This window comes from Siphateles boraxobius, unplaced genomic scaffold, assembly GCF_051911475.1.
Source record: "Siphateles boraxobius isolate OS27281-9 unplaced genomic scaffold, OSU_SipBor_1 12, whole genome shotgun sequence".
NCBI lineage: Eukaryota > Metazoa > Chordata > Actinopteri > Cypriniformes > Leuciscidae > Siphateles > Siphateles boraxobius.
The window spans coordinates 13994210-14007046 of record NW_027508722.1 but is presented as its reverse complement, the minus strand read 5'-3'; the positions used below and the strand labels follow the sequence as shown (position 1 = coordinate 14007046).

At 35.4% G+C, this 12837-nt stretch overlaps 1 protein-coding gene across 2 annotated transcripts; it reads right to left on the bottom strand.

The window, feature by feature from the left end:
* Positions 1-372: 372 nt before the first annotated feature.
* On the bottom strand, positions 373-11414 carry opn9 (opsin 9). 2 transcript variants are annotated; one of them, XM_077208910.1, is made up of 9 exons: positions 11090-11408; positions 9713-9836; positions 6156-6306; positions 4574-4713; positions 3642-3780; positions 3335-3449; positions 3067-3147; positions 1666-2197; positions 373-1051 (listed from the first exon to the last, which is right to left on the bottom strand). In XM_077208910.1, the coding sequence occupies exons 2-9, from the start codon at positions 9831-9833 to the stop codon at positions 786-788; spliced, it is 1545 nt and encodes a 514-aa protein (XP_077065025.1). In that variant the 5' UTR covers positions 9834-9836; positions 11090-11408; the 3' UTR covers positions 373-785. The 2 variants fall into 2 exon arrangements, with proteins under 2 accessions (XP_077065025.1, XP_077065034.1); XM_077208919.1 differs by having other exon boundaries at positions 830-1014; positions 11090-11414.
* Positions 11415-12837: the final 1423 nt, after the last annotated feature.

Here is a 12837-nt window from a genome sequence, read left to right as displayed (position 1 = left end):
AGAATCTGTCGGACATTACCGTAACATCAGCAGTATCTGTCCCCTCTTGTCTGAGTATTTGAATATTCCAGAGCTGCAAAATAATATTTGGTAGATGAAATACGAAAACGAATATTTATGTATAATATATCACTGTTCGAAAGCGACTAACAGCTGTCTGTATGCTATTCCCCTCCTGTGTTTGCTCTAGAGGGGCACTTACGGTAAAAACATATTACCCCATGCATCATATTAACAAAGCAACGCTGACGTCATAAATCTGCAACAAATAGCCATTGTAGCCTACTTCATTGGGTCTTATAGGGCTTCTGGTTTATTTATTTTTAATTTGCAAACTACAAAATAAACATATCAAAGTCTTTTCACTGTTGTACATTTTATTTACATTTCACATTTATTCAGAAAGAGTATTTTGCAATACATTGGACTCGATAGTGCTCTCTAACGAGCCTATATAAAAACATAAATACAATATGTAAATTCATAAAATATTTGGTTTCACAAAAGATTAATAAATAAATAAATAAATACATTGGATTCCATAATAAACATACAAAGGACAAAATAAATATGAAAATACTTACTCGAGCTTCATGTGTCAAAGAACAGAGAAGAAGTGAAACTGAATGAGTGCATTAGTGCGTAAAATCGCACACTGGATGACACTTATAGAAAAAAACCCACTATATTTTAACTAAAAAACATATATTTTGAGCTATGCAAACTAACTGCATTTAGAACTACTGTTTCGGTCTTAGATATCAGCAGGCATCACTCCTCACCCATCAACAAGCTGGTGGATTCTCTAAATCGTTTTTCATCTCTCCTTCCACCTGCTTCCCCCTCTCTCTTTCTAAGTTGGCCTGTGTATCTAAGTTTGTAGTGTCCAAGGATGCCCACCCGACTGATGCATTGTCCTGACAGGACCCTCTCTTCCCTCTACTTTTCCGAGAGGAATCTTTTTTCACACGCTCCCCAGATGGCTGGCTTGTAGGTGTGCTTCTTCTTCTCCAGCTGTGAATATAAGAGAGAGTGATGCTTCCACGATGACCTGCATGTGTGGAAAATACAGAAATAGAAACAGAAATGTGAGAAAAATACAGAGAAATTTAAATAAATAGAAACGTAGATAGATAGATAGATAGATAGATAGATAGATAGATAGATAGATAGATAGATAGATAGATAGAGGGATAGAGGGATAGAGGGATATACGGACGGATAGATAGATAGATAGATAGATAGATAGATAGATAGATAGATAGATAGATAGATAGATAGATAGATAGATAGATATACGGACGGATAGATAGATAGATAGATAGATAGATAGATAGATAGATAGATAGATAGATAGATAGATAGATAGATATACGGACGGACGGGTTGATAGAGGGATAGATGGACGGACGGATAGATAGATAGATAGATAGATAGATAGATAGATATACGGACGGACGGGTTGATAGACAGATAGAGGGATAGATGGACGGACGGACGGATAGATAGATAGATAGATAGATAGATAGATAGATATACGGACGGACGGGTTGATAGACAGATAGAGGGATAGATGGACGGACGGACGGACGGACAGATAGATAGATAGATAGATAGATAGATAGATAGATAGATAGATAGTAATCTAATCATTTAGCTCCTGACCTTCAGAATCACTTCCATCTGTGCTCCTTCCTCTCCTTCTCTCTCCATCTTTTCCTCTCAAGCAAAGGAGATCATAGACGTCCTCCCTGAAGTCGCGGTTCATGATCTGGTATATGAAGGGGTTTATCATGCAGTGGGATTTGGCAAACATAGCAGGGATGAGCGTGACCTCTGGCTTCAGGATGGACACAAGATGTGGCCGGTGTTCCTTCATTCCTCCATGTGCAGAATCCGCAGTTGAACTGGATCCATGATGCCCTACTGAATGGGAATGATCTGAAGTCATGTTCCTCCAGGTACCAAAAGCATCTCCGAAATGTTCTGAAGAGGTCCAGTTCATGAGGAAGGGAAACCCAAAGACATCAGAGAAGCCTCCGCCATGGCCGACGGCTGTTCCTGAAATTCCTCCCGGGACAGCCGTTCCTCCGGCTTCCGCGAGGTGCTCTTCTCTAGCAGTTAAAGCCGAGTACAGTGAAACAATCGCATAGGGAGTCCAGGCTATCAGAAATGAGGAACACACCACTGCTGCTATCTGCAACAGAAAGTTTCAGAAACTGTATACTACAAGGAAATTAGAAATTGTATGTGAATCATGAAAAAGAATGGGGTGGTAAAATAGGGCCAGAATTAAGGGAGACATCCGTTGTACGTGACCTGTGATAAATGGGGCCAATAATGTCCCCTATGAAATCAGCAGGGCTATTTATAGTTTTTTTTAAGGTAGTATTTTTTATTTAGTTTGGTTTTTGTCCCTTTTATGTATTTATTTATCTTTTAGTGTTTCAAGACCGTCAAAGTTGTGCTAACTGCTATCATTAAAAAATAATTCTCAGCATAGTTTACTGTTATTGCTATTCAGAAAATCACAACTTCTAATTTCCTACCAACTTTAAAGCAAGCAGGCTGTCAAGGTATACCAAAAACTAAAATTAATTTGTAGCCATTCACCTTTTTTCATTTATTTAATTTAGCTCCATTTGTTTTACAGTAATTTATTTATTTATAAATTTTAGTATTTAAAAAAAAAATATATATTTTTTTACAATTTTTTATTATTATTTATTTTATTTTATTTGTGAACAATAACAACCAATACGCTTTCTTGTCATTTCATAACTATTAGGCCCCTATACGTTTTGGCCAATTGGTGGTGAATTCATATGAATCCGTATAATCTCATTCTTATATTTTTGTACGACCTGCATACACACCACTAAGGGTTAGGTTTAGGGGTGGTCCTTCATAATTACTTTTTTTCCTGAAAAATGTATGTTTTCGTTCAAATCAAATAGTATGAATACTTACAAAATCGCCACCTCATTAAATAGTTACGTAAAATAGTTATGTCTAAGAAGAGGGTCCTTTCCAAATGTATTCTGGGTGATCGGTTAGAGCTTGTACCTTTGTCAGCCGAAGATCTTTGCTGTTGTGAGTGACATTTGAAGAAGGGATTGAAGCCAATATGCGGCCAGACCGATACACCTGAAATCACACAACACTGTAGCAACACTTCAATTCACCTTAACGCTTTTTCAGTCAACAATGGCAATGGCAGTTAACTGTCAAATAAACATGACACTTTTTATATCAGAATGAGGTAAAATCATCTTAGCTTCAAATAAGTGTTTTATAATCCATTTAATATTGATAATATCTCTGTTTATCTCACCCTGATGAGGATAGCAATGTATGAAACGATGATAGTGAGGGTGGGAACTCCGAAGCAGAGCGACAGTATCAGGAAAATATAGACTCTATCATTGAGTGAAGACTTCATTCTCCACCTGAGGCCACAGGAAGCAATGCATGAACACATCAACACATATGCTCTGGTTTGTGGGTAAAATAACTTTCAGCTGCTTAAAAGTGAAAGTCTTTTGAAAGCCCTTGTGAATGCATTCTGAAAACACCAACAGATCACTGGGGAATTGGTTAGCAACCGCTTTACTGAGTTACCAATGGCTATGGTTCACTACCAGTTTATGGTGCAGCTGGTTCCAAACGGTTCCGGGCCATAACTACCAAACCCAAATGCCGGAAGTGAGGCCCAGAACAATGTATAGATCCACACCAGAGCGACAGACTGAGAGGCATGCTTTCTTTCAATCCACTGACCTGAGACAAAGGAAAAGGTTCATTAATAAACATCTAAGAGCTTGCTAGATGGCTCCATAGTTGCTGCAAAGGACTGAAATGTATTATTGTATTGATTGTCCCAGCCTGATGATACTGTTAGCTGAAAGATGCGCAATCCATCAGAAAAATGAATCTATGTTTTGCACTGAATAGGCATAAATGACAACTATAATCTTTTTGTTGATTTTGTGCAATGAGATGCTATACTTTTTAGGGACTCAAATTGTAATTATGGCAATTGTATCGAAATAAATTTCTTCAATTACAAATCAGCTTAAGTGATCTCATTTTCTCAGAATTTGCTGTTCTCTCTCTGCCTGAGAAAATATAAGTGCTAAAATGTTAAATTTTATTTATTTTTTTATTGAAAAATGTACTTGACTTAGCTGATCAAAATAGTTCGGTAAAAAAAATTTTATTTAATATAATTACATTGTAGATTCCACTTTGACTAAGTGGCATTGTGCTTATGTAATATCGTTCTTACAGATAAGTAACCTATTAATATCATACAAACTATTCAGTAATATTAAGGCAATTATACTAATACTTTGATTTGTGCTCTTATTTGAGGTTGCTCTTTTTTCTTCTTCTGTCCAACAAGGACAAACAAATTCTGTACTTTCATCCTGCTGTGGAAACGAATGACCGGGTAGGCCTTAATTGTACCTTAATTGCAAGTCTCAGTAATGTTTAAGAATTCAAATCATAATGTACAAAACTGAAAATCTAAAAAAAAAGACACTACAAACTATAAAAAAGTGAGAATTACCATATCGAAAGCTACAGATTTTGAAGCAGCGGTCGAGGGAGATAAGGCAGGTGGTGATGAGAGACCCAATACCAAAAACAAAGCCCTGAATCCCATACCACATACATCCCGTTTCCCCGAAAATCCATGCATGGGAAAGACTAAGAGAGACAAGCAGAAAAAAAAAAAATTAGAGCACTAACAAAATCCTGAGCACAGCAAATCCAAAAAATATCCATAAGAACTATTTAATATGCTCATATTCTGCAGATGTGATGATTCTGCAGTTTATTTTCTCTAAGACTACACTTTAAAAGTTTTTTTTTATAAACTGTGGTTATGTTGTATGTTTATACAAGTCCACAAGCCAAAAAGTCAGGCATGATGATTTTTTTCCCACACACTCTATTTTCTCTTCTTTTTTTCCACATAAGTATTTATATATTTTCCTTCACCTGAGGGCATGTTTTGGTGGTTTGTGGGAGGAAAAAATACTTTCAGCAACATAAAAGTGAAACCCTTTTGGCCCTTTGAGAATCCACTCCAATTTCCATCGAAAGGGTTAGGGTTTTTTGATTATGGGTTTTACGGGAAAATATATGGTCACTACTATAATTCTTCTCTGCTGTAAATCCATTTACAGTAGTGAACTTGGCCGCGAAATACTGACCAATGGCAAGAGAGGTTTCTTGTATGCTACTCGATGGAAGTGGCTGTGGCAGTTAATGCATCGACAAAAGAGAAAACTCCAAAAAGGTTATTATACTATTTATATTTTATGTAAAACAAACATTTTCAAATGTTTTCAGATAATGTTAACAGCAAACCATCATAATTTATCCTTTTTTTCGTCAGAATGTTCTTTTGTTGTTGTTGTTGTTGCCTTTTTCTGACTCTAAGCCGGTCGCTGTCGTAACGGTGATACTATTAATTGATGAGTAGCCTAAGTTAAGTTTACCTATATTAGCCGAAATATTCTTTAGTTAAAACAATAAACATAACGTTTTGGTGTTCCGCTGCCTCTTTAACACAAGTTTCTCATCAGGCGGAGTCGTCTGAACTTAACGTTAACAGCAACATAAAAGTGAAACCCTTTTGGCCCCTTAAGAATCCACTCCAAATTCCATCGATAGTGTTAGGATTTTTTGTTTTCTTTTTCCTCAAAATCCTGTCATTCAGAGAAGTATAAAGATTTGAATTAAATAAAGCAATAATAAAAAATAAAGCACATCTAAAGTGTTTTTCCCTGATGCCCTGTTAAATCCTCTCTAAAGTCAAATCAGATCAATATTATTCCTTGCATAGATGTTCTACATTATGTAATAGCGTCATCAATGGCTTATATTCGGACTGTCAATCTTCTTTTTTAACTTTAATACTTTGACCTTGATTGATACTCACACGGATAATAACAAGAGCGAGTGATGCATTATCCACACAATGTCGTAGACTACTACAGGCTTAAGTCAAGAGGGCTTTTATATACTTGTAATGTACACTATTGCCATGCCTAACAAACTAGTGAAACCCTTCACTAGTTAACCACGGTTCATACATGTTAACCATGCTCTATGTAAACTTGTGGTCAGTGCAGTGGTGTTACCTTGAGATGATGAGACACGGCGCCCCCAGCAGGCTGTAGCCGAAGTCACAAACTGCCAGATTGATTGTCATCAGCTCGTGTGCTCTGAGCTTCTTTCTCCTCTGACCGTAAACCACCAAAACCAGCCCATTCCCAACCACCGACACCACACCTGGGACAGAAACGTAGATCTTAGTGTCGACCGTCATCTTACACAGACCAAAAGTTCAGTTATATTTAAGGTAGACCTAATAAAAAAAGCCAGAAATAAATGAAATAGATCATTTTAATATTAAAAATATAGGCCTATATTTGTTTTTAATGGGACAATACATGTCATTTTACAGTAAGGTTTTTAAAATTTATATATATATATATATATATATATATATATATATATACACACAGTGTATATATATATATAGGCCTATATGGGTCATCGACAAATGATGTACAAAAATGTACAAAACTGATGTAATGCATATTTTGAGTCATGAACAATGTGTTTAAACATGCAAGTCTCAATTGTTAAATAACATTTCAAAGTGTTTAAATTCATTTTTTGACTGTTTTTATGTCAGGCGTACAACCAGTTGTAGGCCTATGTATATATAGGCCACTTGTACCACCTGACATGGAAATTGTACCAACTTTTACCCATACTGGAAATGAGCCGTTTTTACCAGTATTTGAGAGAAATCTACAAACCATTTCACTTCATTTCGCTTCTGGATGATGCATTATCATGTTACTGTTACTAACTTGTCAATTTATAATAAAAGAGCCATGTTTGCAGTTTTGCCACCCTGATATTTAAGGATATACAAAATACTGGACAAAAGGTTTTCAATTATCTCAACAGCTTTAAAACTAGTGATATTTATACAATTTGTTTATATGAAAGGTTTCAAACCTGAAAATGATGCATAGTATTTAGTTTTTAGTTTTATTATTAAGACACCATTTTAAATAGTTTTCTTAGTTTGTTCATTTGTTCGGACAGTTGCACCACCTGACATTTTGGGGGTTTAAGATAACAAAACAAAACAATATTTATTATTTAAATGTAGTTACTTAAAATGAATTCAAACTAAATAGGTTTTATAGAATAAAGTGATTTATGTCATGAATTAAAATTATTTTATTTTAAATGATTTTCCATTGAACTATATATAACTTTTTATAAATTTAATTTATTTTTATTTTTTTGCAGTAGGCTAAAAAATATTGTGAGCTAAGTATTGATTGATTGTTAAATGGTTTGTAGTTTTGTTGAATATAAATAATTTGAATAAAATATTAATATATATTTTAATGGGACAAAATCTTTTATAAGTTAAAAACGATTAATTCATGCATAATTTATGTTTTTTTTAATTGTAAGGTCACTTTTAGTCAATCTATGAACCAATGTTTTTTTAGCATAACAATTCTATGTTCTGTGTACAGAAAAATTACTTCTTTTTTTTTTGCAGGGAGCAAAAATGTGGAATTGATGTTATCAATATTATCTTATTACGGTCAGATTATTTTTTCATACAAGCACACCAATACATATGATCCTTCCAAACCCAGAGCCATTGTAAGACAAACATAACTGTGTTAGATCTGCTGCATGTAAACCCCTCTGGTTGCACTGCAGTTTTTAAATGGCTGTGTCATTGCTGTGCAAATCAGTGTATTGATTGTAGAGGGCAGGTGTCTTTACATTGCTTAGGTTCTGACTGCAGATCAGTAGTAGTTACCAAAACACTGCCATAAAACACTTGCTTTACAAAAACCTATCAACAAAACATGATATATGTCAAGTGTTACCATTTATTGATGTACCTCTTAAAGTCCCTCTTACCTTTCATCTAGTGTGTTATATATATGTTTGTAAATGTAAAGGTCAGCAAAGTTCAAAAGATCACGACAAATGTAGATTCTGATTCTGAACTACCTGAATTGAGTCTTCAGTAATTCCAGACTCACTTCCTGCACAAACCTACATAAATTTGTCAATAATTTGCATAATGCCAGCCTATAGTCAGAGCCCGTCTACGGAGAGCTTGGCCACTCCCTATTAAGTCCTATTGTACCGAATTTTGGTTGTAGTTCCACCAGAGTTCCACTGGGGGCGATCGCCCATGAGTGCAAAATGAATGGGAGTCTATGGGGCTAGATGGCTAAATTTGTCTCTTTCAGCCGATTGCCGTTCAGAAATCTCTGATTTGATTGTAGGTTTTGCAAGTTCAACATGGGTTATAGGTCGAAAGCTGAATGAACGAGTACTTATGTCCTTTCGATTTCTTACAGGTTGAGTTGTTGTTGCCCATAACACGCTAGCATTCTGCTAATGAACGCTGATTGGTCAGTGAAGGACTGGTTACGACCAGAGATACCGCTTGATGGCATCGTGGCATCCGAAGCGGGATCAGAATGTGTGTGTGTATTTTCGTCGTGGTCTTTTAAAACAACAAAACAAAAACGCTTCTAGCACCTGTATTTACCTGTGTCAGCTGTGTTGTCGATGCCTCGAGAGAAGAGAAAATGCAGAGCGCGAAAGCACCAAAGTGACTGAAGGATTGCCGTAAAGCAGCATCTCTGGTCGATATGATGTGTATGACGTCATTGACATTTTAAAAGACTTTTTAAAGCAAATTAGTGACTCTAAAATATCTAACACTCAGCAATGTGTAATTTCTTTGCATCTCCTTTCGTATACAACATTCAAATTACTAGACAAAAAATTATATCCTGAGAAAAGTGGATTTTGAGGGGTATAGCTCCATAGACCTCCATTCATTCTGCACTCGTCCTGTGAGCGCCCTCATATGGAACCAGAGTGGAACTGCAACCAGTTCAGAAGCCGGAAGTTTACTAAGTTCTCCCCTTATTAGACATTCTCTGCTATGGTCTTCATTGGCTGCCCGCAATCAACGACTACTTTGCCCTGCTTCAAACACTGTAGTTGTAGCTGAGGCCTGAAAGAGTTTGGTTTGTGTTGTCAGTCAGCATGTCGAGAAGATGCATGGTTTTTGCACTGTTAAAGCATATCCACTGAGGAAGCCTCCGGGGCTGAAATTCAGAAATGGTAATGGGTGTTTAGTGCTGTAAGTGGTAGACCAATCACAACAGAATGGGCCATCTGACCAATCAGAGCAAAGAAGGTTCTCAGAAAGGAGGAGTTTAGAGAGACTGAATCCTTGATTCAGACACTGTGAGAAAAGAGGTATTGCATTTTATATAGTGAGAAAAGTAAAGTGTTTTTTGACCTTATGCATGTAAACCGATTATAGGAGACCGCCAAAACAAAATTAAAACGTTTAAAAAAGCAAAACGGGGCACTTTAATTAATTTTATAGTATAAATAGATTTTAATATGCAGTTCATGTGTCCAATATTACTGTCGCGTTGAATACAAGCGTCTGCTAAATGGGGGCATACATTGTTATGCTGATAATAATCTGTGATGCAAAAAAGCATTTTTAATAGTGGTCTTGCAAAATTTGTTAATTTGTTAAAATATTAAAAATATTAAAGATATCTTCAAAAATACTAATGAAGCATTAATAATGATGAAACAGGTCACTGACCCGTGATGATGAGGAAGATGGCTATGCTGAGGTCAGTGGATGAAGAGAGTTGTGAGTGGAAGGCATGAGGGACGGAGGACGGGACAGACCCCATCCATGACCCATTCCCTCTCTTAGACATGAACTAACAGAGACAGAGAAAGACATCATCAGTGCTGCTTTGATGAAATCCATTCAACTAACATGCTGGACTTACATGAAAATCAAACAAATCTGGGAAAAATAGAGTGGGAGATTCAAACATAAGTATTAAAGCTCATGTTCTTAACATTAAACCGTAAGACCAAAATGATTTTGTGTAAAAGTAATAGGATTCCAAATTAATACTTTGTTTCTCTTTAAATTAATTTAAATATTTCAAAAGTTTTTTTTGCTTTTGACAAATATTATCAAAGCATTAATCCTCTGTTGTATAAAGTATGACTGCACATTACAGAAATGTGACTTTTGAAGCATGTTATCAAGTTATTAGAAAAACAGTAACACTTTACAATAATGTCTCATTCGTTAACATTAGTTAATGTATTAACTAACATGAACTAACAATGAGCAATACATTTGTTACAGTATTTATTTATCTTTGTTAATATTAGTAAATAAAAATTAAGTCACTCATTGTTTGTTCATGTTAGTTCACAGTGCATGAAAGGAAATGTAACTTACTGGAAATTACTACATGTGGCACTTTACAGTAATGTTCTATATAACTGTAAAAAATTATATGATCAATAAGTTATGACATTGTTACATTGCTTTAACTCCTCAAAACAAGTTTTTTTTAACCACTCCTTGAGTCAGTTTAATGTAATTTAAGTTGTACTTCCAAATTGATTGTACTTTAAAAAAGTTTTTTTTTTTTTTACAGTGTATTAACATTAATATCAGATATCATAAACTACCATGAACTAACCAGGAACAATAATTTTCAAATCTAAAAATATATTTTAAGATATTTTATTACATTTTATATTTATAAATATACATTTGTTCACTTTGAGTTCATATTATACATCTTTTAATTTTAAAAATGTCATTAAAATTATAAATGAATATTAACAGATAAATAAATGCTGTAAACATATTGTTCATTGTTATTTTAACTATTGCAATAAAAAGTGTTGATGTATAGCTTGTTGTATAGTGCTACCAAAAACATTCTCACTTAGAAAATATTCGCGGAGGAAAATAGTGGGAACATATTATGAACAAGAAGGAAACAAAACAGTAAAACGAGGAATAAATAGAACAAATTTGTTCAAGAGAGATGTGTTATTTCACTGAAGCTTGCTGAGTCCAACATAATTCAGCTTTAAAGTGTCAAATAAACTATGGTCACTAACATCTGAGCATAGAACGAGGTGAAAGTTTTTTACTCACCTTCCTCTTTATCAGTCCACCTCTTGTGTTTATCTCTCTGCCTTTTTCAGTCTGCCACTCTCAGTTAATCTCAAAGTGAAATGCTCGCTTTTCAGTCTTAAGCCTCTTTGGTTCCTGTTGCTCTTTGTTTATACGGGAAGAGCGAATCAATTTCGCTGTGGTCAATCTGCCAGAGGACCATCATGATTCAACAGTAACCCTCCCATCCTTTTGAACACCCTGCACCTCCCTCTTCATGCGCACCTCTACCTTTCTCTCACTCCATTCACACTCCTCAGCACTTTAACTCTGTGATTAGAGGATACCACAGACGGAACTTACTTTTTATAGACAACGGGAGCCGTAAATGTTTTAGTGAGATGGAAGAACATCATGGCAGACACTGCACTTGTTGATGCTATAAGATTAATAGCAGTGACATAATCTGTGTATGTGGGTGGATGAGAGGGAGAGGGGGGGACATTGCATATGAAAGAAGAAATGTGCAAATATAACAGCCATCTGAACTATAAGCAACTAAAGTCTCTTAAATCCTCTGCGTTAACACACACACACACACACACACACACACACACACGCGCGCGCAAAAAGGATGAGCTGCACCATAAATCCCACAATCCTAGAATGTCTCAAGGCTAAGTCATATGCAGCTACATCTGAAACATTAATTTTGTTATAAGATGATTGTTTGGACATAGAATCGTATGAAAATATTTTAAATTGCTTTTTTTTTTTTTTAGAAAACGTCAACTCTAATATGATGTATAATGTTATGCACTCTTGACTGATAAAGTACACCAAAAAAAAAAAAAGCACCATGCTCATCATTGGTAAATCTGTGCCATGCTAATGCAATGCATTAATGTTGAAATGTCTATTGGTCTTGTTCTTACTCCCACATCAATAACATTGATAGACATATTTCATAAAGGCCCATCAGGTGAAATAATGGCATGTCTATGTCAGGGTGCATTATTCATGGGAAACTACCCCCGATGCACAAATGGACAGAGTATTGAACTACTGAACTAATAGACAGAGTGCTTAGATGGGTGCATGAGAGCAGGGAAACTGTATTTAATTAAAACAGTAAGAGGTTAGAATATCTTAACATCATCAGACCAGGTCTAATAAAACTTAAATGCATATTCTCATGATTGGTGATGTCATTTTAAAAATGACTAGTGATCAAGGGCCTTTCACTCTTAAAATTGAGGTTAATGGTGAAAGTTTATCCTTTTCATGTTCTACATGCATAACCTTGGATGTTGTACTATGCCTAAGTTTTGTTTTTTATTTTTTTTTATTCAGTGGCGGAAACAAGCTTCCATAAAAAAAACTAATCGCCACGTAAAATTTTTGGAAATTGTAGAAAGCACATGAATTTTTATTCAGGCAAGCGTTGCTCAGTTTTCGATGGACCCTTTTCACATTTGTCAGTGGAATTCTTAGACGCAGAAGTCACAGTTCGGTACATTTCTGTAGTGGTGAACAAACTAAAACGAATAGTTTTTGCGTTCCCGCTTGCCCCAATTGCAAAAGAAATTCCATGATGTTTCTATAAATTTCCCCCAAAATTGAGAAATAAAGTCGAATTGTAGTTGAAACACTAAGTAGCCTACGTACATTTACATGGCATCGATGTACTAAACACGGAAACGTTTTTTCTTTGTACAAACTGCTGTCAAAACGATCCTGGGTCAGTTCACACGGATCCGTGAAAACAGCCAAAAAAACAGTAGCCAAAT

Coding starts and splice junctions, on each gene's coding strand:
- opn9 (XM_077208910.1), bottom strand. CDS start 9,833: ATGTCTAAGAGAGGGAATGGGTCATGGATGGGGTCTGTCCCGTCCTCC. Junction 3,148..3,334: donor ACATTGCTATCCTCATCAGG/GTGAGATAAACA, acceptor GTGTGATTTCAG/GTGTATCGGTCTGGCCGCAT. Junction 2,198..3,066: donor AAGATCTTCGGCTGACAAAG/GTACAAGCTCTA, acceptor TTTCTGTTGCAG/ATAGCAGCAGTGGTGTGTTC.